The 27,715-nt window shown below is 40.8% G+C and overlaps 1 protein-coding gene and 1 long non-coding RNA gene across 3 annotated transcripts in view; one reads left to right on the top strand and one right to left on the bottom strand.

Moving 5' to 3' along the window:
* LOC142071580 (uncharacterized) overlaps window positions 1–27,715 on the top strand; it is a 179,103-nt gene that overhangs the window by 107,361 nt on the left and 44,027 nt on the right. The gene's annotated exons all lie outside the window — the stretch shown is intronic.
* The window catches only part of PPP1R14C (protein phosphatase 1 regulatory inhibitor subunit 14C), a 77,466-nt gene continuing 65,721 nt past the window's right edge, over window positions 15,971–27,715 (bottom strand). For both annotated transcript variants that reach the window (XM_048844285.2, XM_048844284.2), the window contains one exon: window positions 15,971–17,338. In XM_048844285.2, the coding sequence (XP_048700242.1) occupies window positions 17,264–17,338 (75 nt within the window). In that variant the 3' untranslated portion in view covers window positions 15,971–17,263. The remainder of the gene's footprint in view (window positions 17,339–27,715) is intronic.

Here is a 27,715-nt window from a genome sequence, read left to right as displayed (position 1 = left end):
TATACTGGATTAGTGGGAGGTGGTGAGGAGCCAAGTCACTGTTCACTAGAGTTAGACCTGGTCTACGTAGCTGAAGTCAACGTACTTAGATCTACTTACCACGGTGTCTTCACTGTGGTAAATTGACTGCTGACGCTCCTCCATCGACTCCGCCTCTCACTCCAATGGAGTACCGGCGTCAGCAGGAGAGAGCTCGGTTGTCGATTTATCACATCTAGACTAGATACGATAAATCGACCCCAGCTGGATTGATCGCTACCCTTCGATCCAGTGAGTAATGTAGACAAGCCCTTAGTCAACATTTTTCATTGACCTGTTTCCCCACCACCACCCAAAAATGAACAACGCTTTCTGAATTAAATGGAAGTTTCCATGAAAAAGTTAGTTTTCACTGAAAATTGTCAAAGGTTTTTTCTCCACCTCAGGAAACTTTGAAGATGAAACATTTCTTATTTTTGTTGAAAATTTTCACAGAAGGAGGGTGGGGGAGTAATCATTTCCCAAACAGCTTTACTTTTAATTAGTGATGCAGCAGCTTTATTATATATCAAAAGAGTAACAAAGTATCTTTTCAGTGCAAGCATCTAAAGAAAACTAGAGCCAAAACTTGCCAAAAAAAAAAAACCCACCTCAGCCTTTGTGTCTACAACTAATTGACCCATCATTTCCATGTATAAATTGGCTAGGAAGATATCTAACTATCAGGCTGAAACTCAGTTTTTTGGTATACTCAATATTGTGTCTATGAATGGAGAGGCAGGGTTGTGGATCCTGTGAAAATACAACCCTAAATATTTGTGAGACCAGGACACAACTAAAAAGATCTAAAAGAAAATAGAGTTTTCCTACTAATGGATAAGATTTTTAGAAAAAGAGCATGAGACATTCTAGGAGTAGAAATATGTAACTCCCACTGAAAGAAAAGCAAGCAATACAGGAAAGCCAGAAACGTTTCACTCAGAGTAAGCCAACCCATCAAACCATGAAAAACCAGAGAGTCAACACCAATGCAGGAGATATTTCATGTTTTTATTGACCACATTATAACTCACCTGGAGAGAGAAAAAAAAGGTTGCTGAACGGAAACATTAACATTGCCTGAAATATGTTGCCATTGGCAGTCACTACTGGAACACCACCACCACACCAAATCCATGCCATCCCTTGCAATAGTAACATGGGGATTAGCACTGTGACTTGTCATTCTGGTTCAGCTCAGTAACCTGATAGGGTTCTGTTGCTGGGGAGTAAAATGTAAAGTGTCTACTGTAGTTAGCACTATCCTTACAAGTACAGCACTTCCTACACTGCTAAAAAATAACCTGCATTGGTAGTTTATACATGCTGGACATTTGGTTTCTGTTCTGCACTTAATATCATTAAGACAGTCTTTCTATAAATACTTCTGAGGAAATACCTTCCACTGAATGAAACTATTAAATGGAATATTGTAGAGTTTTTTAAAAAAACTGGTACAAAGCTTGCAGCTATGTATTCAGTTCAGTTTTTTTTTTTTAAACTGAGTATTGTACTTTGTTTCAGGCTGCCAAATATCATCTAAAACTAAAGGTGATAAAAATAAGAAATTGAGAAGCCAGTGCAGTAGATGAAAAATATATGGAAGACTCAAAACAAACTAGGCAAAGCCACCCACACCTCCAAGTAAACTCCACTGTTGGTATTCCAAGCTTATTCAAATCATCTGAAGCTTTTAGGGCTGCAAACCAGGCTGTCTACCTCCCAAAATCAGGTGCTCAAGAGATCTCACCTCCCTCCATAGCTGTACCAGTAACAACCTCTCTTACACTATTTTGTCACTTCACATCCAGGCTAGCTGCAAATGGGGTAGAAGAGTGAAAACTAATGAGCAAATAAATTAAATGAACTTTTGCCAACCCTAAAATAAGTTCATTTTGAAACTCTGGATGAAAGGTCAGGGTGTGAGGTTTTTATTGCATCCAAGCCATCTCTTCAAATAACTACTTCTCCCAGCAGAGATAATACACAATACCTAATCCATTCCATTTGTCAGTGAATATTGTTTCAAACTGACCTTCCTTCAGCCAACATAACTGCAAGATCGGATCAGTATTGTGGGAAAGTCAGTATCTTTTTGAAAGTGTATGTGGCATTTGGCTTGAGGAATTTAAAGCCACCTTCACTGGCAGAGAAAGCATTCTATACCCAAACCCTTTTCTTTTATTCTCAGATAGTTACCAGTAGATGTCTTTGCTCATTTCATTGATTAATTCCCTTCCCCAGTCTGCACCATGTGATCTTGTTCTTTCCACAGGCTATTTACTAAGACCATGCTCTGTAGCAGAGGATGAGTCCTTGAATTGAGGGAGAATTCACTGAAATGCCTCTTCTCATGTTAAAATAGCAGAATTAGTAGTTTCTGCATAAAAAGACAGAGGAAAGGAGTAGTCTTAGTTAAATAAGCCCTAATAGGAACACTTCATACTTAGCTTCTGTATTGTATACAGACTTATTTAACATGGAATAAAAAGGAACCCCTGAACAAACACCTCCATTTATTATTTAAATAAGGGAGGAAAGGATTGTCCTCTATACAATTCAGCAAAGGGCACCATTGTGCTTTCAGAAAATGGCAGTTTATCTAGCCATATGTAAGTGAGTTGCATATTTACCTATGTATTCTGCTATGTCTATGGTATTAAGCAGCCATATTAGTGCCTAATGAGAGAACAGCCTTCAGTTCTACAAATAAGATTTTCTGAAAAAGGGACCAGCAAGTCTGGGGAAACGTCAGTTTCTTAGGACCCAACTTGAGACACCTTAAAGGGACCTGTTTTTCAGAAAGTGCTGAGCAGTCACCCTTTGAAAATCAGGCCCCTTTAGAGGTGTGCTAGAAACTGAGGCACCCAAAATCATGGCCTTAACAAGTTTACAGCACAATTTGGGAGTATGCTTTGTGGCCTGGGGAAAGAGGGATATGCTATCAGTGGGAATCATAACTTTGGCTCAAAGATCTCTAAACCACACCAGCTAAACTACAGAAACGAATATTTGCCGACAGAAAAATTCTTCTTAACATATTTTTTAAAAGAATGTAACCCCCTTATTTTTGTGTTAAACCACCTTAGAAAACGGGGCCTTTTACTGTGGAGGGGGTTGGGTTCTTTTATTAATGATAAATACTTTACAGCCTATTTAAGCAATTAATATTGGAAACATAATAAAACAACATCAATTGCTCACCAGCAGGATTTCCAGTTGTTACATCTGGCATACATCTTCACAGATGACCTGTAAAGTTTGCATCAATTACTTTTTGGCACACACCGATAAATATATTTTAATGGATGTTTCCAATAGTTAATTATTGAGGTCTTCTGCTAGTGACCAATTCAGGTGTGGGGGAAGGGTGTAGCTACTGGGATTCCTTTACTTCTGTTTAGGGACATGCCTTTAAAACAGCAAAAAGGATTAATCCCCAGCATTTAAGCACATATATAATCATGCTGCTGCTACTACTGAGTTTACCTTGGAAAAAGTGCTTTGTTCCCAGGAGGAATGTTCCAGCTCAGCAGCTGAAGACGATTTGGTAGGGGAAGATGTTAGAAAGCAGCTAATCAGCCAAGAGACTCCCTGAGGTTTTGCTTCATTTTTCCAAGTCACTGCCAACTTTTGCCTGTCTCTTCCTGGCCACTTTTGATATGTCAGCTGCTAAAATGAACTATTCCATGCCTTTTGCTAAACTAGAAATATGGGAGGGGAGGACAAGGAAAGAATGGTGCTGATGTACCATTTAGATACCGGAAGTGCTGCATTTAGGAAATTGATGGGACTGACTATTTTTGGTCCAAAGGGAGAATACTGGGAATCAAGATGGAGATTGACTGACAGACAGAGACAGACAGAGACTGCACACAAGAAATTACCTTCTACTGTAGCTGCCATACCTAGTATTAGACACAGGATAGTTTGTTCATTTGTTTTCCTAAAGGCAGGAGACTACACATAAAATAGGCCACTTGTCTGTGTTGAAGTCACATATATAATAGGAAACGGGGTTTCTTCTTAGTTTTGCAATTCCAGTGTTGACTGTCACCTGGGCATGCTGGTGGGAGAAGCCTAAGAACAAAAAGCATTACATGTTTTAACTTTAGAAGAATTTTGGATTTGGTTACAACTCTTGTATTAATCAAAAGTGTTTGCCAATCTCTAGTATTTAACAAATGTATTGTGTGCTTTAAGAGATTATTCCTATTTAAATCCTATGGGACTTTAGACGGGAACAATTTAATTATTGTCTGGATCAGTTTCATTTTCTTTTTTTCCCACTAAAGTCTATATAGGACATAAAATAAAAACACAATATGGGTCAAAAGTTGGATTCTAATACAATATATAATCAATTATGCATTCAGCATATATTACGTTGCAATATAATCTATTTCAGCAGGTTTGACAATTTAACAGTAATGAACAGGGTGCAAAATTCTGCTTCCTACTATACAAGTGTAAATCTGGTTTCAGTTAAGTTACTCTAGATTTACATTAGTGTAACAGAACTTAGCTTGACTTTACATGATGCAATGCCATGTAGATATAAAGAAAGGTCTTTGAGAAATGCCATTCAAATGCATTTTCTATCTGAAGTAATAGGTGGTGGCATTTACTAGAAGGAGACTCTCCTGGGTATGGTTGAAGCAGAAATACTGTCCTTTTCCGGAACGATGGTAACAGCAGAGTCTAAGGTAGCAGCTCTCTCCTGGGTAGCTTCTGTTTTCCTTCTAGGGAGGATAAGGGGAAAGCACACATTGATTGCTTGTACACCATGAATCCTATAATGATAACTGGGGGACAAAGAGTGTAAGGACTGTGACGTTTACCACACGGCCATATGCAGGTCCTCTGATCCTTCTGCATGGGAATAATCACTGAATCCTTTCGGGTTAGAAAAATATTACTCCACGGCTACATATCTGCTGACCATGCAAATTGTAGCATGCAGACCGTTGGCACCAATGGGTTGCCCTGTCACCAGTATGCCAATGACACACCATTCTATCACGTTCTCCAAAAATATTTCTGTGATTTCTCAGTGCCTAAATGAGCTTTGGACCTGAATGGGAGATGTCTGGCCACAACTGAATTGGGACAAGAAGCAGGAGCTGGCAACAACTGGTATTCCTGTGTTCTTCCAAGTTTTTCTCCTCTGAAGCTCTAGCCCCCCAAAGGAGCTGGGAAGAAGTCTACAAACAGAGCTGCTCAGCTGCCCAGCCGAGTATATGCTCAGCACTCCTTTAAGGGGCATAATCATGTACATCTGCCTCCTAGCAACCTGCAAGCTTTAAGAGAAGGCGAAATGCTTCTATACGCTGCTATTGAAGAGGTGCCGTTCAATACAGCCTCCGATACAGGGCCATGGCAAAAAGTTACAGACTCCAATCTTATTGTAGGTTACTGATTGACTCTAGCAAGGAAAGTTTGTAGCTTCCCATTTTGGCTTCCCTTTCCTGCTTTCGAAATAGACTTTAGAGACTTTCAAAAGGCCCTGGAGAAAGTCCCTCACAAGAGGCGACTGAAGCTAAGTAGTTATGGATGAGAGGCAAAGTATTGTCAATGGATCAAAAACTGGCAAAGACAGAGAGCAAAGAGTAGTATTAAATGGTCAAATTTCATCATGGCAAAAGTTATACAGCAAGGCCCCACAAGGTTCCATAGTAGGTCCTGTGTTGTTTCATATATACTTTAATGATCTGGAAAAAAAGAGGGGTGGGATAGGGAGTGAGTACTGAGGTAGCAAAATTTGCAGATGACACAAAAGTATCTAGGTTAGTCAGGACTAGTGAGGTACTTCAGAGAGATTTAAACAAGTGAGGTGAATGGGCAACACAATGGCAAATAAAATTGTATTGATAAATACAAAGAGAGCAATACTTTAGAGACAAATGGTGCCATTTAATTTGGATATTAGAGTCCTCAGATTTATTAATTTGCCCGTCTCAGTGTGACTCGCTTCTTTTAGGTAACTCAGTAAAATATTCTCTCTGGTTTCATAGGACTTAGTTAAGATCACTTACCTCTGTCCATTTATAAACTGTATGTTATCTACAATAAACCAAACACAATTCCTTTGTCCATCTATGCAGTGTTCTGGTAATATATGATACACTAAGACAGGATTCACTGTGGATTTGGGGATGATACACTTTGGTTTTAGTTTACCTGGGAAAGAATCTCTCCAACAGAGGCAGAACCACTCTTAAGGTGTACTGTCTCCTGAAAGCTCTCCACTAAAGAGATGTACAAAACAGATTCTAGCTGAAGTAACATTGTTTATTGTTTGTGTTCTGTTTTATTTAGTTTTCTCTCTCTCTCTTTCTTTAATAAGTCTCAGTTAATAGTTGTGTTTATTTTGTCTTTAATCATTGGGTCTTCTTAGGGAAGGTGAGAAGAACCCTAAGTGACTGAAATAGTGGAGGTCACATCTCTGAATTGGCATTGAATGACAATCATTAAGATTTGGCCCCTACCATTTCTTGTTTTTCTAGACAAGAAGTTTTTAGCAATTTTGGGGAAAAATTAAATGGTGCTCATCACCTTAAATCACCCATTACTCCCTGCATAACGGGTAACCTCATCACCCTTGGAGTACAAGGAGAAGACCCTTACGCTGGGTTGAATTTAAGCCTAGCTCAGGAAAGAAGAGAAGGCCAAATTCTTAGTAGTCTCAGTTTGAGAGAATGAGGTCTTTGGATCTCAGCTGAAGAACTCCTGTGAATGGCATGCACAAGACTGGGCAGGAGCTCCTCCCTTCTTTCTACTGCCTGGGAAGAATTTAGAGCATGGTCCAATGGTTAGAGTGCTAACCTGGGACTCAGGAGACGTGGGGTCAAGACACTGTTCTGCACAGACTTCCTGCATGAACTTAGTTAAGTCACTTGGGGAACGGAGACATATAGAGAATCTGTACAATAGGGATAATAGTACTTTCCCCTACTTCAAAGGGGTTCTGAGGATAAATAGGTTAATGATTGTGAAGACCTCAGATGCTATGGTAATTGGTGCTACATAAGGACCTTAAATTAAAACCGTTAAGTAATTTGACATAACTCCATTGCCAAGACAGAGATAGGTGCATGGGAAGGAGAACATTCCAGAAGGCTGGCTGCAGTTGGATATAAAATCATGTGAGGTGGTCACTTCAGAACTCAGACTCTGGAGTAGGGGACTCCTCTCCTGAATGCCATGGCACGTTTGTGGAACCCTGTGTGTCTTTAACTTCAAATTCCATACAGGCTAAGGCCATGCCTACACTCCAGCAGCTTAGCTACACAACGCAGTAGCTATGCCACTGTAATCCTGTAATGTAGACTTATAGACTCAGACTTTTAGGCCAGAAGGGACCATCCTGATCATCTAGTCTGACCTCCTGCACATCACAGGCCACAAAGCCTCACACACTCCTGTAATTTGCCCATAACATCTGGCTGAGTTACTGAAGTCCTCAAATCTTGATTTAAAAGACTAAGTTACAAAGACTCCACCATTTACTCTAGTTCATATGAGCAAGTTACTCATATCCCAAGGTGCAGAGAAAAGCAACCCTACTCCCCCCTCAAATATCTCTGCCCATGTGACCTTCCCAACCCCAAATATGACACTCAGACCCTGAGCATGCCAGAGACACCCATCAGCCAAACACCCAGGAAAGAATTCTCTGTAGTAACTCAGAGCCCTCCCCTTCTAGTGTTCCATCTCTGGCCATCGGAGATATGTGCTAATAGCAGTAGTGAATGGGCCATGTGTCATTTTAGGCAATCATACCATCCCCTCCATAAACTTATCAAGTTCAGTATGGAGACAAGTTAGGATGGTTCCCCCCCACCCCACATTTCCCTTAGAAGCCTGTTCCAGAACTTCACTCCTCTGATGGTTAGAGCCTTCATCTAATTTTAAGCCTAAATTTATTGATTACTAGTTTATATCCATTTGTTCTTGTGCCAGCATTGGCCCTTAACATAAATAACTCCTCTCCCCCTGATGTTTATTTGTCTGTTGACAGGTTTAGGGGCAGGCGACCACCTGGGGTGCCAGCTTGGGGGGCTCTGGGCTTGGGGTGCAGTTTTTGTTGTTTGTGACAAAAGGGAAAATAGAATGTTTGAAGTAAAATGTTTCAGGTATTCCTGATGTGGATTCATTTTTCACTAGCCTCCAAGGCTACAATGGCACGAACATGAAGGGAAGAAACAGTGGCACCCAGGCAAGGGTCCTTGCACTGAATCCAAGAGCTTTCTTCATGCCTTGTGGCTGCCATTCCCTCAACCTGGTTGTGCCAGATGCAGCGTCATCTTCTTTAGATTCAGTATCTCTCTTCGGAGTACTGCAAAGGATATACATCCTGTTTTCAGCATCAACTATCAGGTGGAAGATCCTCACAGACAATGTTACAAATCTGACCGTGAAGCCACTAAGTGATGCTTGCTGGGAGAGCTGCATTGACAGCGTAGGGCCAGTGAGGTTCCAAGTGACTAAGGTTTATGATGCCTTGATGGAACTAGTGCAGTCAAGTACAGCCAAGGCTGGAATCCAACACAAGGTACAAAGCCTAGCAAACCAGATCACTGACTTCAAATTTCTGGTCTCAATTGTGGTTTGGCATGATATCCTGTTCCAAGTAAACCTTGTAAGCAAGGCATTACAAACTCAGTCGATGGACATCATGACCACTACTACTTTGATAAGAAGCTGCCTTGATTTTGTTGTGGCCTAAGGAGAAAACGGATTTGAAGATGCCATCGCTGCTGCCAAAGAAAGGTGGAAAGTTGAGTTGAGCCTGTCTTCAAGGAAATGTTCACTCATCGGAAGAAGAGACAGTTTGGTTACATGGGCAGAGATTAGGTGATGGGTAGCCCAAAAGAAAAATTCAAGAAGGAGGTTTTTTGCTCGCTTGTTGACACTGCCCGAGTGTCCATTGAAGAAAGACTTGGGAAAATGAAGCACCACACAAAGCCTGAAGGGTTTTGTATGACCTTAGGAAGCTGCCACAGACAGGAAAACACTCTTGAACAATTGTACATATGGACCTTCACCAGATGCTGATACCTGGGGAATGTTCGGATGTGAATAATAAAGACCTCTACGTCGATTTGGACATCAGTCACATTTTGCCACATGGGAAGCACTCTTCACTTGCCAGTCTTTGGATCTCTCTGACGCTGTGCTTCACTTCACAAGGTGAGAAAAGCTAAAGGACTGGGGGTTAAGCTTTTGAACTAAAAGACTAGGGTTAACATTCTAAGGCTGTCATCTACAGTAACACTATTTAATACTGGTCCACCTAATGTTGGTACACAGTTCAATTTCTTGATGTTCGTACATTTCAGTTATTCTTAAAATTAAAAAAAGTTTCTATAAGCTTAGAGGAAATTAATTTTTTATTTGCTTATATTGGCATGAATAAATACAGATCCTAACTTGCAAATTTATCTTATATAACAGGAATAAATCATGCATGCAAATTGTGCAAAGTCATGAAATGGGCTACAAATGCATTCAAAAGTTTAACAAATGGAAGTGGGGGGGGGGGCACTGAAGATGCTCCTCGCTTGGGGTGCCATTTGGTCTATGGCCGGTCCTGCTTCCAGAGAGCAATCATATCTGCCCTCAGCCTTTGTTGTGTTAAACAAGCCAAGTTCCTTAATTCTCCTCTCACAAAATATGTTCTCCATGTTCCTCTGTTCATTCAAGTAGCCCTTCTCTGCATCTGTTCCAATTTGAATTTATCTTTCTTAAATAGGGGAGACCAGAACTGTACACAGTATTCCAGATGAGATGTCAGCAGTGCCTTGTACAATAGTAATAACAGTTCCCTATCTCTACTGGAAACACCTCACCTGGTGCACCCTAGGACTGCATTAGCCTTTTTTCATAGCTGCATCATATTATTGACTCATTACTAATCACATCAGCCCACCTATCAGAGGCTCGTTCACCTGCACATCTACCAATGTGATATATGCCATCATGTGCCAGCAATGCCCCTCTGCCATGTACATTGGCCAAACCGGACAGTCTCAATGTAAAAGAATAAATGGACGCAAATCAGACGTCAAGAATTGTAACATTCAAAAACCAGTTGGAGAACACTTCAATCTCTTTGGTCACACGATTACAGACCTAAAAGAGGCAATATTACAACAACAAAAACTTCAAAAACAGACTCCGAGACACTGCTGAATTGGAATTAATTTGTAAACTGGACACCATTACATTAGGCTTGAATAAAGACTGGGAGTGGATGTGTCATTACACAAAGTAAAACTATTTCCCCATGTTTATTTTTCCCCCCTACTGTTCCTCACACGTTCTTGTTAACTGCTGGAAATGGCCCACCTTGATTATCACTACAAAAAGTTTTTTTTCCCCTCTCCTGCTGGTAATAGCTCACCTTGCCTGATCACTCTCGTTACAGTGCGTATGCTAACACCCATTGTTTCATGCTCTCTGTGTATAGAAAATCCCCCTACTGTATTTTCCACTGCATGCATCCGACGAAGTGAGCTGTAGCTCACGAAAGCTTATGCTCAAATAAAATTTGTTAGTCTCTAAGGTGCCACAAGTACTCCTTTTATTATTGACTCAGTCATCCTGTGATCAACCAATACACCCAGCTCTTTCTCCTCTTCTGTCACTTCAACCTCAAATCCCCAGCTTATGGCAAAAGCTCCTGTTAGATCCTAAGTGCATGACCTTGCACTTGGAACTATTTCATACCATTTCTATTACTCCAGTTTCCAAGGTCATCCAAATCTTCTTATATGTTATTCCAAACCTCCTCCGTATTGGCAGTACCTCCCAACTTTGTCTCTTCTGCAAATTTGATTCGCAAAAAGAACAGGAGGACTTGTGGCACCTTAGAGACTAACAAATTTATTAGAGCACGAGCTTTCGTGCTTATGCTCTGAAACCTGTCATTATTATGTCATATTACCTGTTATTAGCACATTCCCACTTTTTGTGCCAAGATTATTAATGAAGAAGTTAAATAAGATTGGTCCCAACGACAAAAAGAGCTGTTCCACTGCCATAGGAACTCCACCTCCAAAAGTGACAGTAGCTAGGTCGATGGAAGCATTCTTCTGTCAACCTACCTGTACCGACTCTGGGGGTTAGGTTGACATAGCTACGGCATTGAGGGGTGTGGATTTTTCACACCCTGAGCACCATAGCTATGTCGGCCTATGCTTTAAGGGCAGACCAAGCCTAACATTTGTTGTGTTTCCCACAAAGGCACAATTTGGGAAGTGAAATTTAATTGGTTTTGGGTGTTAGCTAGATGCCACTGAAACACATTTTCAGCCTGAAGTCATTTTCTAACCAGCTTGTTTCTTCTTGAAGAGGATAATTAGTAAATGTATTGAGAACTGCCCACACCATGCAACCAAGTACAATATTATTCCAGTGAGCAGAAGCCATTATCCCCATATAATCAAGCAAAACACAAAAGTTATCAGTTAGAATTTTATTCTCTAGTCCCAATTTAGTGAAAGTACACCTATCATTTAACAAAATGGCCAGTCTCTGGATTATTTTATTTTTTAAAGTGGATGAATATAAACATAGAAACTGACTTAAATTGAAAAATTCAGATTAACATCCTGAGTTTTGGCACATCTAAAAACAAAGTGGGATGTCACTTCCTGGCAGCTACATACAGACAGGTACCTCCACAGAGAATCGTTAGGCTCACTGGGCTACATGCCAACCCAAGAGTCTGCTTGTGCAGATCCAGTTGCATGAGCAGGGCTTCAGTTTGGACTTTTTTAAAAAAAAAAAAAAGGCCAGTTGCACTGTGGCTGACTCATGATTTTATCATAGATCATTTGGGGTTTTTCTTAAAACCCCAGTAACTGAAGGCACATGATTACATGAAATGTACTTTTAAATGAAAGCTGAGAGTCTCAAGCCCTTATCTTTGCAGAGAAAAACTGGAAAATGTAACCCACTCACAACCCAGATTAAAAAACCCAAGCTGTATTTTAAGTCTCATTTTTTCGGAAGGGTCAGTGGGAATGGTGGGGAGGGAGGTGCAGCACTTATCTCATGGTTTTATGAGCATTTAGGGTGGCAATGCTTGGAACACCCTGAGCGTACGGTTGTTCCAATCCTGGCTTTTGGTTTGGGCCCATCTCTAGTCCTACTGTACATCACTGACAACAGCTGCTAGATTTCCAGTTAATGACACTTCAGATTATAAGTATAGGTAAAGTATCCAAAAACTCAGGTTCTTATCCAAGTTGATCGAGAAATTAATATGTTCTAGAAATTGGGCTAGTAATCTCATGAAATCAAGCTCATTTGTAGTCAGTTCATGTTTTGGACTGGGTCCTATTCATCTCACCTCCTGTGGCCTTCCCTAGGTCTTATGCTATCACCGCAAAGGACTTGTGATTTAACATGCAATACATTTCTTTCTCCTGTTTGAATTCCTGTTACACAAAAGTGGTAAAAGCAATAAATTTTTAAAGCCAAGAAGGGTCTCCAAATCTGCATTTAAAAAACAGGTTTATTGCCTTCCACACCTTTAGAAATGGAATTCCAACAGGAGAACGAAGCACTCTTTTGGGTTAGGTCATGTGCCAATTACAGCCACAACAAACGAACTAGAGACCAGCTCACAAGGTCAGCTAAAAACCCATCTTAAAACTTGCAATCCCTTGGAGTTGGAAGAGCAACAAGGAGGTGGAAAGTTAAGCAGTTATTTGTCAGTCTTTTCACTTAACCCAGCATATTTCCTGCAGAAGCAAAATGGTTGGGGTCCCCAAGGGATTGTTTTTGAAGAGGCTAGCCAGATATTTTTTTAAAATCAGTTTGTCCTTGTGTCAAAGGTAGAGCACCCAGCCCTGGAGTGATTAAGTTCTAAGCCCAGTGCCCAGATTAATACGAGAAGACATAATACAATACAATAACTGGCAGTTCATGTTCAAGGTACATCTAAGAACAAAAGGGAAAAAAAGATGACTCTTGAGATAGAATGGACACTCTAGGGTTTTATCTATCATTGCAAAAAGTTCACTGCGCCCGTTGGAATGGAAATGGGAAGGCAGCACTTTTGTAAGTGTAAAGACATGAATCTTATAAACTAGCTACACTTTAAACTGCATTCCTGCCCCTCTCCTCCCCCTCCCCCCCCCCACCCCCGGTCTAGTATCATGTACAATCAGCAAATATTAACCAGCACTGGACTCCTTCCCCCAGGGGGTGTTTGAGAAGGCCAGGAAGACCAGGAAAATTAAGGAAAATCTGGATAAAGGAGGTGCCAAGTTAAATGGGACCAGGTCAAGGAACTTTCCAACAATTGTTTTTTCTCCCAGAAAAGGAATAATTCAGGAAGTTTTTAATTTATGATATTGCATATAGTTATATGTATTAAGAAAGAGACTGAAGTTTAAGGGATATGCACAGGGGAGAGAGAATTACACATTTTTCAAGTTTGAGTTGGCAAGAAAACTCACAGCATTATAAGCAGGTTCTTAAAAAAAAAATCAGGATAGGCCTCTGGGAGTGGGGAAAACATATTATTAATTCAAGCTATGGAAGAATGCAGCATGACAAAGCTTGAGGCAATAGATTCTAAAACTGATTTGGTTACCTAATGCGTTGATAGGCTTGAAATTAAAACTAGAACAGAAGGATGCAACTCATTGAAGATCATTTATTACTTGCACAAGGTGTGAAAGTCCTTGAGGGACAACTTTAATTAAGGGTTAAGGGCCAAATTAATCTCTGGTGTAACTACTGTAGTCAACCAAGACATTAAATCCTTCAGACTAATGCAGAGGACTTAAATCTCCATTACAATGTACAGGCTGTACCTCCGGAGGCCGCATTTTCAAGTCATATCCAGAAGTGGCAACCAGATGTTAATTAATTAATAATTGTGTTTATTAGGACAGTACCCTTGTGGTACCTATCACACACTCGTGATCCAAAGTTTGCCACCACTAAACTTTCCAAGTAAGGTAGGCCCCCATTCTTCAACTGGCAGTATGCAGGCATAGGGACCTACCCACTGAGCTAGTTGCAAGATCAGAGCCATAGTTGGCAATAGGGTTGTCAGTACTTGCCAGTGTTTTGAGTTGTTACTCACCTGTGGAAGGAGCATGTGCCTCTCCCACCCGCTTATTACTTCATGCCACTCTCTACCTTCAAGGTCTCAACATTAAGCGCATAAGCAGACTCTTAGCTAGATCTTCCTCCCACCCTGGCTGTCATTTTTAATCCCCTTGGAAGGGGACTTTCCACCCCCACCCTGCAAATGCCCTCTTTTCAGGATTGCCAACTTTACAATTTACTTCTGCTTTGGTGCCAGCTACTTCTTTAAAATATGCGAACGCTAATGTGGAATTATGCAAAAAGTGTACCCTGAAAACCTATGTTCTTGTTGGCAACTCTGCTTGTACACTAAAAAGGCAAAACAAAACTCTGCCTCAAAGTGCATTCATTCTGGAGCCAATTCAGTATAATTCACTAGCAGTTTTTAAAGCCAAAGGAAATTTGTATTGCAGCCAAACTTGGCCCTTTTTATTCAAGTTGCCCACTTAGGCACTGAAGATGGCTTGCAAGATCTTTTTAATTTCACTAACAGTGTGTGCTATTGAAACCATACTCAAGTACTGTAGAGTACTAGGAACACCCACACAGTATAAATAAATAAGCACCATGAGATCTTAAATCAACAAGTTGATTTCTCTTCTCACACCAGTGAGCCAAGAGTAGCTCCATTAAAAGTCAAAGAGGAGAATCAGACCTCACAGGTCCCCAGGCACGTTATACCAGCTGGAAAGAAAGGCTATTTAGAGTTCATTTCTGCCTACCAAAACACTTTTTAAGAGTGAAGCATTTACTGCATTACAGCTGGGGGAGTGGAAGCCCTTCCCAGCACTGGCCCTTCAATAGTTACACACTGGGCAAAAACAAAATCGCAGACGTTATCCTTGATTTTAGAAATCGGCTCTAAGGGCATGATCTATCTGTTCCAAACAGTTCCTGAAAGGATGGTACCATTATTTCCAGCAATATCTGCTGTGTGCAAATCAGAAGATCACAAAGGAAGCAATTAATGACAAAGACAGCATAGTATACCTTTCTGGCTAATTAACATTTAGCAACATTATGCATGATTTTTAGGCAAAATTTAATATAGTGACAATTGTTTGTGAAGAAGCAGTGTAATTATCAATATATTTGTGATTTGGTGGTGTTTTAGTTGTACTATACTTCATTACCCCAGGACTAGAAAGTTTGCCATACTTTAAAAAAAAAAAAAAAATCTTTATGGGCCCAAGTCACAAAATTCAGACACAGATTCCAAATACCACAACTCTCAGAGTGTTCAGATCTAGGATGTTGCTACCCATAAGCCAGCTGCATTATTCAGAGAAAGCAAAGTTCTGTGGTGTTTAGAACTAGGGAGTTTTTCTAGGCCCATCTCCATTATACGCATGAGGAGAAAAAGGTATCCAAAGTTGGGAGATAGTAGGGGAATAATATTCATGTAAGCAGATATTGTTCCAGTAACAAAATAAATATAACCACAAGTCTCCATGCCAGTGATAAGTCTCTCGAACTGGAATGTCTCTCATTGTCAATACTTCACTGAATTATTACTTTGGAGATAATGAAAAGGTCTAAGTGTGTACATGGCAGTATGTTTTCTAGAGGAAGGCATGTGAAAGCTCCATAATCATCTCACATAATGCATTCTCTAATGACTAGAAAGGACAACTTTAACTTTGTACCAAACCCAGAATTTGATTTCAGTCCGCAGAGACTACTGAAATCTAATACTCAAACATTTGAGGCTAGGTGGTATTACCCCCAAGCCCAGGGTATTAGGCCAGCCTAAGGTGGACTGACATGTATTGACCAACTCACTCCTTCTGTGTATACATCCCTATAACTATCATTGAATATATGCACTAGTAGCTTTGGGAAGTGTAGATGTAACAAGAGTCACAAGTTCCATTTATTTGAGTAAATATCTGGTAAATAAAATCATTGATAAACATTACAAAATTAAATACATTTAAAAAAGCTTGCCAGCATACATAAAATTCACAAACATGTATTTCTTATTTTTAAAAATAAAATATGTTAAGAGCACCTTTGATATAAAATGCCTGACTCTATTCATCTACTGGCATATGGTAGCTTATGGAACATCTGGAAAATGTCCCTAATTAAGAAGTGTCAGGGATCCACTGAAAGTATTCCATTCTTGCTTTCACAAGAAAGGAGGACCCATAACTAACAAGCCCCCCCCCCCTAAATCTGGGGACAGAGCTCTAAACAAATGCTACACTATTCTTTATTGAAAGGGGGATCTGCATTAAAACCTGCAATGCAAAACAGCGCTTTTGGTTTGTTTTGGTAGCACTTCTTTCCCCCACACTGTGAAACATTTTTTAGATGGCAATTGACATTTCTCTAGGTATCACATCAGGCTCTTATACAGTAGGTTAATACAACTCTAACACACCATGAGGTGAAGAGAAAATGATCTGGCAAAGCATCAAAGTCAATAAAACAATTAGAAGTCTACAAATTAAGCCCTTAAGAAACTCCCCCATTTCTCATATGTTGCTTTCTGTATGAGAAGATATACTGAAGTTCTTCACCTCGGTGTTTTAAAATGGATTTAGAAAATGGCAGTACTCATTGTGGTAACCTAAATTGTTGCCCTCTAGTAACATGTTTGCTTCAGCAACCATTTAAATAGTTTACTGTAACAACTTCCCTTCCAGCCAAGTGAAACAGTATTCACACCCCCACTTTACAACTTATGTACATACAAGCACAAGAAACTTGACATCCATGAGTTAAATGTACAGCCAACTTAAAACGTTATCTAACTAGTTGCTAGGGGAAAATAAAAAGGCAATTCTTCTAGCTCTGCAAGCTTACATACTCTTCTGATTCACCATGTGGGATTGCTGCCCTTCATTGCTATGACATGGTCACTAATGCCTGGGTTCTTCACTGGTTCAAAAATCCTTTAGTAGGATAGTTGAGCAGCTCCAAAAATGTTGATATCCTTGATAAAAAACTGACAATTAAAAAAAACCCTTGAAAGCACATGAAATAGGACTCCCTTGAGTAAATGTCAAAACTGAACCAAATAAAAAAAAAGTTGCTCAGAAAGACAACTCTATTTTAATAAACGTCTTGTCGTCGAAGTCCCATTTCCCTTGCTAGGTTTCTTATAAGAGTGCTACTATTTGAGTAGTTATATACTCTTCTTTTGAGGGGGGCTTAGCTTTCTCATCCCTCTTATCCGAGTTAGCAGTTCTCTGATAAATTCCTAGGGGAAAAAAAAAAAAAAAGATTAGAAAAACAATATTTTGCATCATCAAGACATCATAGTTTTGGTTTGTATTTTTTTTTAAAAGGAGGAACACTAAAGCAAACTATGCAAGCTTATCCTGGAGATAAGATTTTACTGGTAAGGTGGAATTTATATGAGCTCTTGGAATCTTAAAGGTTTCAGAGTAACAGCCGTGTTAGTCTGTATTTGCAAAAAGAAAAGGAGTACTTGTGGCACCTTAGAGACTAACCAATTTATTTGAGCATAAGCTTTCGTGAGCTACAGCTCACTTCATCGGATGCAAACTGTCAGTTTCCACGGTATGCATCCGATGAAGTGAGCTGTAGCTCACGAAAGCTCATGCTCAAATAAATTGGTTAGTCTCTAAGGTGCCACAAGTACTCCTTTTCTTTTTGGAATCTTAAAGTAAAGGCTACATGCACACTTCCCTCATGAAGTGGAAAGGAAAGAAACTCATTATTCCCTCCATGTGCAATATAACTCAGTTGCTATCCATCTTCCACCCTTTTATCACACAAGTCTATTTGACAGTTGTCCACTGGGCAGCTTTCTTCAAAAGCTAGAAGAAGCAGCTCACGTCAAATGTTATGTTTCAAACTTACGGCTGGTCTGTTTCAAACTTACGGTGGTAAATCAATCTAACTTACGCGACTTCAGTTACATGAATAATGTAACTGAAGTCGGCGTAGTTAGATCCACTTACCGCGGTGGCTACACCTTATGCTTCTTGGGGAGGTGGAGTACACAAATCGATGAGAGAGTGCTCTCCCATTGATTTAGCATGTCTTTACCAGACCCGCTATAATCAACACTCGCTGCCAATCTACTGGTAAGTGTAGACATGCCCTTAGTCTTTCTTTTTTTAAAATGTAGCTCTCTATGAGATCAGAGTTAAAATCTAAGTGCAACGAGGTGTTTTCACCTGCACTTTCCTCAAACACAACAGGCAATTTTGGTAACCTGCCCTCAAAACATGTCACCTTCAGGCAGAGATCAAGCTCAGGAAATTTCAGCCCCAGAAGGAGAGTTTCAGAAAGCTACAATCTTGAAAAATATGAAGTTATTATGAAAACTCTGACTACAGTGGTTACTACTGAGAAATTACTGACATTTATGCCACATCTACAATGGAAAAGCTTGCCAAAAATGTTCCCTTTCCCCATCACTGTTAGCCCCACTTTTGCCAAACAAGTAGTCACACTAGGGTTTCCCCTAGTGCTACATCGGTCCCAGAGCCAAACCCCATTTTACCACCTTTTTAAATTAAAGGAAATTTAATTAATTGACACAATAATAGTGGGTCTGGCTGAGAGATTCTTGCCCACATGAGGTCTCCCAATGGTGCTTTCACAATTTCTGCGGAAGCTGGGTCACCACACGTGAAAATATATGCAAGTTTACCTAGTGTAGGCAAGGCTTACATCAGGCAAAACCAGCCACTAACATCTAGATACAATATGAGTGGTTAAGGATGGTTTTTAAACTTTAAAAGGGCCAGTGCTATTTAAAATTATAATAAACTTATGCACATAGTTGGTCCTTAATCAAGCTAGTAGTCTGATGGACTTCGAAGGGGTTTTCTTTCACGTTTAAACACTAGTTAGAGTCAGGGTTTGCAGAAAAAGACCACAATTTAAAATTGTTTTGTTATTATTTATCTACTGTTATTTGTATATGATCATAGCTTTTAGTTTACAGTTAATGAATTCTGGTACAATATTACCTCTTAATACAGGTAGGATAAGGATTGTCCAAACAATTTATACAAAATTAGTTTATCCCCTGAATCAAAATTTTGATTAGATCCCAAAATTTGTTTAGTTGGAATTCCAACTAATCTGAAGATTTTTGATGTCATTTGAGACTTTTGGATAATTGAGTTTACCAGTAGTGCCATACGTAGAACCGTAAAAACATATGGTGATTTGTAGACGTAAGTACTAGCACATGTGAGTGTCAGCTTGGCGTTAAGTTCTTAAATACCGAAATATAATATAGTTATGGGTAGCAAGCCAGGAAATAGCTGACAAGATAATTCCAAACTGGAAATGAAAGTAATCAATAGACCTAGATTTAAAAGATATCTTCATTAATGTCGCTATAGTGATATTAAATAAAAATGAAGCCCTTTGCTTAGCCTGTAACAAAAGTTGCACTTCCAAGTTTCATTCCCTGGGGGGAGGGTTAGAAATGCCAGTGAACAAAGTCAGCACCTACACGCCACACTGATAGGCTCAAATGAACATGTTGAAACCCTGATAAAACAAATGCTTAAGTTTGTTTGCTACCAGGGCTACAGTATTTATGGGAGATGTCACTATGAGTAACATTTATGGTTAGATATATATTTAACTCAAGAGAGGGGTCGGTGTGTTTCTGGATGGACTGCGTGAGTCTCAACACACTACTGCAATACAGTAGAAGGAAAGCAAGCTTCTTCTCTGCCCATTTAGAAGAGATTTGATTGGGGAAACAGATTTTTTAAAACCTGAAATAGATTTCTCCCTCAGCTGTCCCAAATGAAAAAAGTATGCATCAATATCTCAAACACTCGATTAAGATATTTCTTCTCCTCCTAAAAGTTTTATCCTTCCTTTCTGCCCTATTTGATCAGCCTCCCATTTCTTTTCTAAATGCCTGGAACCTCCCTATCTGCTCCCATAAAAGGTTGCAGTACTTCACCTCCTTTCCCCCCCGTAATAGGCAGCTGCAAAGCATCCAGTTCAGAACTTGGCTGACTCTTTAATGTCAACAGGACACAAAAGAGTTGATCAGCAACCTGTGTACCTAAAATGTGAATATAGGGACCCGTATAGCTGCACTTCTGATATTGGATTGCTCAAGTTTTCCTATTTGAAATGTGGCCATGGAATTCCACTGAGCTCCTCTCTCACCCCTCCTTCTAGAGGAGCTGTTCAATAGTTTTCCCCCTGTGATATCAAATTTAACTATGACTGTTAGGATATAGATATTCAGGCCTGTCTGTAAAGGCCTATACTCTAAGAATTTAGGTGTATTCTTATCACTTGTATAAAAGAGAATCAAAATCACTGTCTGCTGGTGTAAGGGCCTTCTCTTACTGTCACAGTCTGAGGCCCTGTTCTTAGGCTAAGGCCTTTGGCTAAGCAGCAGAGGCAGCCATAAGCTGGGAAGCGAACAGTCACATCCTCACATTCCAAACTAGTCACAATGAAAGAAGGTGCTGTTGGGCACTATCAGGACAGGATTGTATTCCTGTCACCTCCAGAGAGGGGGAGGTGCCTAGAAAATGTGGAGGGAAGCTTGGTTTGATGGCATCCTGTCTGGCAGGAACTCACTTATCAATAGCTGGGATGTGAAATCCTCACTTCTGTATTGTCTTGTCATTATAGTTCCCACTTTGCTGTTGTTTGTCTGTATAATCTCTGTCTGGTTCTGTGATTGTTCCTGTCTGCTGTATGATTAATTTTGCTGGGTGTAAACTAATTAAGGTGGTGGGATATAATTGGTTACATAATCATGTTACAATATGTTAGGATTGGTTAGTTAAATTTCAGGAAAATGATTGGTTAAGGTATAGCTAAGCAGAACTCAAGTTTTACTATATAATCTGTAGTCAATGAGGAAGTGACTGGGTGTGGGTGGGGGGTGGGCACGTGGGTGTGTGAGATGGGAACAGGGAATGGGGGTAAGAAAATTGGAATCATGTTTGGCTAAGGGTAGGAGTGGGAACAGGGACACAGGTGTAAGGCTCTGTGGTGTCAGAGCGGGGAAGGAGGATACTAAGGAAGGAAACTGGAATCATGCTTGCTGGAAGTTCACCCCAATAAACATCGAATTGTTTGCACCTTTGGACTTCGGGTATTGTTGCTCTCTGTTCATGCGAGAAGGACCAGGGAAGTAAGTGGGTGAAGGAATAAGCCCCCTAACAATGACCAGCTTACTTTCAGATGAAATCTCTGTGTAAAATGAAAGCAAACAGACCCATGGGAGATTATGAGCAATCAGTAGAAGAAACACGGTTTTAGAAATTCAAAGAGGGTTTCCCCCTCCTCCTTTGAAGTAGAACCACAACCCTCCTACACCTTATATAGAGTGAAGGGTGTTGATCAGGAAAGGAGACAAACCACACAAATTACCATTCATTTAAGGAAATAAATGAAATTATTAGAAAGGATTTCCCCCTCAGGAGCAATTTTACTTGTGATAAGGAATTCTAAACTATAAACTATCAATGCATTTGTAGGTTGCAGATACTTCACACCATGCGGTAGTTAATATATGCCACAGGTATGCAGTGAAGCAAGTTCGTAATCAGAGTGTTTCTAGAACATTTTTGCTTTGCACTGGGCATCATTCTGCCCCTGATGCCTGCATAAAACTCAGATGCTAATACACAACTATGCCTTTCTGCTCACATTCAAAGCAAAGAACAGCTGAGTAAGCATGCAAAGAGAAAGCAAGAAGGATCTCACAAGGCTGCAGATTTGTTTTCCTTGGCTAACTGGGAGATGGGAAGATGCTTCATAATGGTTTATTGTGCATTCATTTTATAATCATCAAATTAGCTAACTCAATACTTCTGGCACAGCAACGGCCCTTTGCTTTCTTTAAATGCCACACAGAAAGGATTGAAATTGGTTTTTGCACCTTTTATTCTTTACGGGTGTATTAGGAGGCAGCTTAATAGGTGGGGGGGAGGGGGCTATTTGTTCCCCACACACATACACACCGCCCCTCAGAAACAGTTTACTTTTACATTAGAAATTCTGGTTTTCTCTACCGTGTTTTTCTTGGAATGCTTGATTGATGATGATTGAGAACTGACAGGATTGACAGTCACCATGCAAATGAAAGCTGATTATGTTAAAAAAAACCTGAATTTTTTAAAAATCAAAAACACTTCCCTTTCCAGGTTTTGTTAACATCTATTTAACTCATATGCTTGAGAAACACTTAGGAACAACAGTTCTGTTAAAGATTCAAAGGGCTAAGATAGTTTGCTCCTTGCTATCTCCAAGAAGTCCCTGCAGCAAAATTTGGCACCCTCTTATTTTTAAAGAAGAAAAAACAAAGAACCACACTAAGTAAGGCCTTTAATTTCAAAGCAGGGCGGAAAAAAGGCACAAACCCAGTTTAATTTCTTTTGCAGGTCACCTCTAAACACAATTTGTTACAAATGTGGAGATCCCTGTTAATGAACCATGGGAAGCCATTGTTTCTGGAAGACATGCCTTTCTAATTCAAAAGAGCAAATTTTCATGAGAGAGAGAGAGAGACTAAATCTATATTTCATTTGAATTCATTTATATTCAGACCTTCAGGCATTTTCCCAGTCTCCCCCCTCTAACATTTTTCCTAATCAAAGGCATGCAGTTCAGATAGAGCTGGGTGGGTGGGGGGTTGGGGGACAGATGAAATGCTAATTCAGCAAGAGGGGAAATCATTTCACCGCTCCTCTTTGGAGGTGTGATTCACTGTTTTAATGACCAGCAATGAATTCCAGGTTTCCTGTTTAAGTTATTCCAATTAGTTCCAGAGTCTAATTGGACACCATCCCAACAGATGTTTCTCCACATGTACAGGATACTTGTGATAAGAGCTCCTCTTAGCCTAGAAATACTTGGAATCCTATACAGAAGCATTTCAAGTCTGGTTTACAAGACAAGCCAAAGAAGGGACAGTATTCATTTGCACAAAGTAACCTTTCCCTCCACAGCCTTCGCTCTCCACAGCCAAATAAAACTCCTGATAGGGTTACTGAGCAACACTGGCCATAGGCGGAGGACATCTCTTCAGAGGGACACTGATCAGCTGGAGCAATACAGGAACAGTGAGCTATCACTGTGTTGGTCCCAGAACATTCAAGAAATCAGTCCAATAAAAGATATTACCTCACCCACCTGGTCTCAATAAAGGAACAGACGGACAGGTCTTTACACAGGTGTGTGTGGGGGAGAAAAATATACAAAGCCTCAGTTGCCTGCAGTGTGCTAAAAAGAATGCAGGGTTTGTTCCCTCTGTGGGCCCTTGGTTGGGCAGGGTGGTGACAGGTGCCTCAAAAGGGGAAGGAAGGAGGTGGAGCCATGGGTCTACTTTCTCTCTCCAATCTATATTGGTGTGAGCAGATAGCAGTCCTCTTGCGCACTAAGCTGCTCACTGAAACATAATCCCTTCCCCCAAGTTGTCCTGGGGATAGTGCCACTTCATTGGGACTGACCTTTCCCATCTCTATTGTGGCATTTAGCCAGTGGCTTATGGAAGGTATCTGGTGAAGAGATCATATATCCTGAGTATTCCCACACCTGCTGGACTATTCACAGGCACTGCTGTTTTTGCTGTTTCTTCTCCCCCACACAGTGCACCAGCATCACTAGAATGGAAACACAGTTCTGGTCCTTTGTTTATATTTGTGGTATTAAAAGAAATAGAACTTGCCAGCCACATCTGCAGAGTAAACTGCACAATATGTGCATTGTGTGAGGCATGCCCAAACATTTGGCCCAAACCATAGTCCAAAAGCTTTGTCAAGAAACTATCATTTCCTCTAGTTAGAAATTAAACTTGGAAAAATAGATCTGTAGGGAAATGCCAGTTCAAACGCATTCTTCCCAATGCAGGACTGAAAACCTCTCAAATGCTCCAACTGTTCAAGTAGCTAGGGGGCACTGATTAAGTCACTTAACTAATAGAGTCCCGTACTTTCTTTTGCTGACTCCATTCATGGATACATGATGTTGTTAAGCACATAATTTCCTGCCCAAGAGCTGCAGTGAAGGGCCAATTGCACCTTTGCCATGAGACACTGTTTGACTGGTTGAAAAATGCCAATAATTCTCAAAATTTCCAGTGAAAAGCTTTTTTTTTTGACATTTCCACTCAGTGCTTTTGGTTTCCCCTACTTCTCTTCCTTTTCTCCCTTTTCTCAGTGGAAAATAAAGGGTAAAAGGAAGAGTAAAATAAACAAAACAAGTTTTCTAGCATTTTGTCAAAAACAACTTTCAAGAGAAACTGAAGTTTTCTATCTCTGGTATGCGTACGTATACACACACACACACACACACACAGTCAGAGACAGCCTAGACATGAATTATCAGAATTACCAACCTCATTGGCCTTGTTTACAACAGGAAATCTCCTAACATTGTGCTGGTCACTGTGGCAGCCACACCAGCGCGAGTACTAATGTAGACTAGCCAGAGGTTTCTTAGACTTGCTCTGAACCTATCTTACACTAGCATTCTCACTATTGCTACCAGTGGTGGAGCTGCACCAGTGAGAGATTCTCAAAAGTTAATACAGATAGAGTCCTCAACTTCTTCAAAATGGATGCCTTGATAAAAACTCCTTCTTTTCAGGACCACAACAGTTCTTTAATATTAAATTTTCAATAGATCAGCAAAAGAGTAAGTTCTAGTGTCCTCCCTGACAGATGACAATACCCAGAGGCTTTTCTGTGGTGCTCATCACTGCAACATGAGTGCTACAAACATAAATTTATGACCACAAACACCGCCTGTGATTCAGGGTAAGCATCCTCGCATTTGACGGACAGGGAATTGAGGAACAGAAATATTGACTTGCCCCAGGTCTGTCTTGATCTTCTCACTCCCAGGACAGTGCAGAAAGGCCATGCTTCTTCCACAGGCTAGAGTATAGGGATGGTATTCTATTCTGAGAATGGCTAGCTGTTTTGAGTAGAGAAGCTCAAGTTCTTGCAGAATATATAAATATTAAAATCAACTGGAACATGAAAATTTATTATTAAGTGACCCTCATGGATAAAGAAAAATATGGACCCAACATACATTCCTCACCTCTTCGTGACAGTTATTTTGCAGATGAGACTTAAAATGCTCTTTAAGTTTTCTCCACCCATCTAAAAAAGGAGCTACAGTACTCTTCCAAAATATTCATTCACCCCAAGACTGGGTCTTCTGTCACAGAAGGAACTCCCATTTTTGAATAGTGTATAATGGAAAGGAAAAAATGGAAGAGAAATATCCACTCTTAAGTGGTGTAAAGAATTCAGAAATACAATTCAAAGTCTTGCAGACTGAATTTTTCAAACTTGGGCATGCCAGACTTGGAGGCTTTTCTTTAAACTTATATTCTCTTCCCTAGCCTGGGTTTTCTAGAGGTATCTCAGTTTCTCTTCAGCAGGTGTGACCTAATCACATTAAGGAAGCAGGCCTTTATTATTTATACTTTAAGATCTAACAATATCTTGCAAAGTGTGCCTCTTAGCCATTGATTTTAGAAATACAGTGAAGTTGGCATCATGTGCCCAGAAGACATTTTTAGTTCCTGGCACACATGACCAAACTTGCTTCTGAGATTAGGGGACATATCAGTCACATTACATGTTGTTCTTGATTAAGATGTTACATTGAATATATTTAAATGGCTTTTAGTCAGTGGGTCTTATTTTATATGCAAGCCAAACTATAATCCATAATACCTTCATCAAAATAATTTGAGGATATTGAATGACTGATATTTCTTTATTTGAAATATTAAGTTTATAAAGTTATGAAAATGATAATTTACTGCAAAAAATGCCAGCTTTAAACATGCTTAGTTCAGGTGAAAGTAGCAGCAATTGCTGTCTTACACAACCTGAGTTTTTAGAATAACTGATCATGCTCAGGTTTCAGAGTAGCAGCCGTGTTAGTCTGTATTTGCAAAAAGAAAAGGAGGACTTGTGGCACCTTAGAGACTAACGAATTTATTTGAGCATAAGCTTTCGTGAGCTACAGCATCCAATGAAGTGAGCTGTAGCTCACGAAAGCTTATGCTCAAATAAATTCGTTAGTCTCTAAGGGTATGTCTACACTACGAAATTAGGTCGAATTTATAGAAGTCGTTTTTTTAGAAATCGGTTTTATATATTTGAGTGTGTGTGTCCCCACAGAAAATGCTCTAAGTGCATTAAGTGCATTAACTCGGCGGAGCGCTTCCACAGTACCGAGGCAAGCGTCGACTTCCGGAGCGTTGCACTGTGGGTAGCTATCCCACAGTTCCCACAGTCTCCGCTGCCCATTGGAATTCTGGGTTGAGATCCCAATGCCTGATGGGGCTAAAACATCGTCGCGGGTGGTTCTGGGTACATATCGTCAGCCCCCCGTTCCCTCCCTCCCCCCGTGAAAGCAAGGGCAGACAATCATTTCGCGCCTTTTTTCCTGAGTTACCTGTGCAGACGCCATACCATGGCAAGCATGGAGCCCGCTCAGGTAACCTTCACCCTATGTCTCCTGGGTGCTGGCAGACGCGGTACGGCATTGCTACACAGTAGCAGCAACCCCTTGCCTTGTGGCAGCAGACGGTACAGTACGACTGGTAGCCGTCATCGTCATGTCTGAGGTGCTCCTGGTCGCCTCTGTGAGGTCGATCAGGAGCGCCTGGGCAGACATGGGCGCAGGGACTAAATTTGGAGTGACTTGACCAGGTCATTCTCTTTAGTCCTGCAGTCAGTCCTATTGAACCGTCTTATGGTGAGCGGGCAGGCGATACGGACTGCTAGCAGTCGTACTGTACCATCTTCTGCCGAGCAGCCATGAGATGTGGATGGCATGCAGTCCTTCTGCACCGTCTGCTGCCAGCCAAAGATGTAAAAGATAGATGGAGTGGATCAAAACAAGAAATAGACCAGATTTGTTTTGTACTCATTTGCTTCCCCCCCTCCCCTGTCTAGGGGACTCATTCTTCTAGATCACACTGCAGTCACTTACAGAAAAGGTGCAGCGAGGTAAATCTAGCCATGTATCAATCAGAGGCCAGGCTAACCTTCTTGTTCCAATAAGAACAATAACTTAGGTGCACCATTTCTTATTGGAACCCTCCGTGAAGTCCTGCCTGAAATACTCCTTGATGTAAAGCCACCCCCTTTGTTGATTTTAGCTCCCTGAAGCCAACCCTGTAAGCGCCCCTCCCAGCGTCAGAGCAATGGCAAACAATCGGGCATCTGAGAGTGCTGTCCAGAGCAGTCACAATGGAGCACTCTGATGGGGCTAAAACATTGTCGCGGGTGGTTCTGGGTACGTATCGTCAGGCCCCCGTTCCCTCCCTCTCTCCGTGAAAGCAAGGGCAGACAATCATTTCGCGCCTTTTTTCCTGAGTTACCTGTGCAGACGCCATACCACAGCAAGCATGGAGCCCGCTCAGGTAACCGTCACCCTATGTCTCCTGGGTGCTGGCAGACGCGGTACGGCTTTGCTGCACAGTAGCAGCAACCCATTGCCTTCTGGCAGCAGACGGTGCAATACGATTGGTAGTCGTCCTCGTCGTGTCCGAGGTGCTCCTGGCCACGTCGGCTGGGAGCGCCTGGGCAGACATGGGCGCAGGGACTAAATTTGGAGTGACTTGACCAGGTCA

The sequence above is a fragment of the Caretta caretta genome, chromosome 3, assembly GCF_965140235.1.
Source record: "Caretta caretta isolate rCarCar2 chromosome 3, rCarCar1.hap1, whole genome shotgun sequence".
In the NCBI taxonomy this organism is placed as follows: domain Eukaryota; kingdom Metazoa; phylum Chordata; order Testudines; family Cheloniidae; genus Caretta; species Caretta caretta.
Note: the sequence above shows the minus strand (reverse complement) of the source record. Positions and strands in the feature narration are given on the sequence as shown.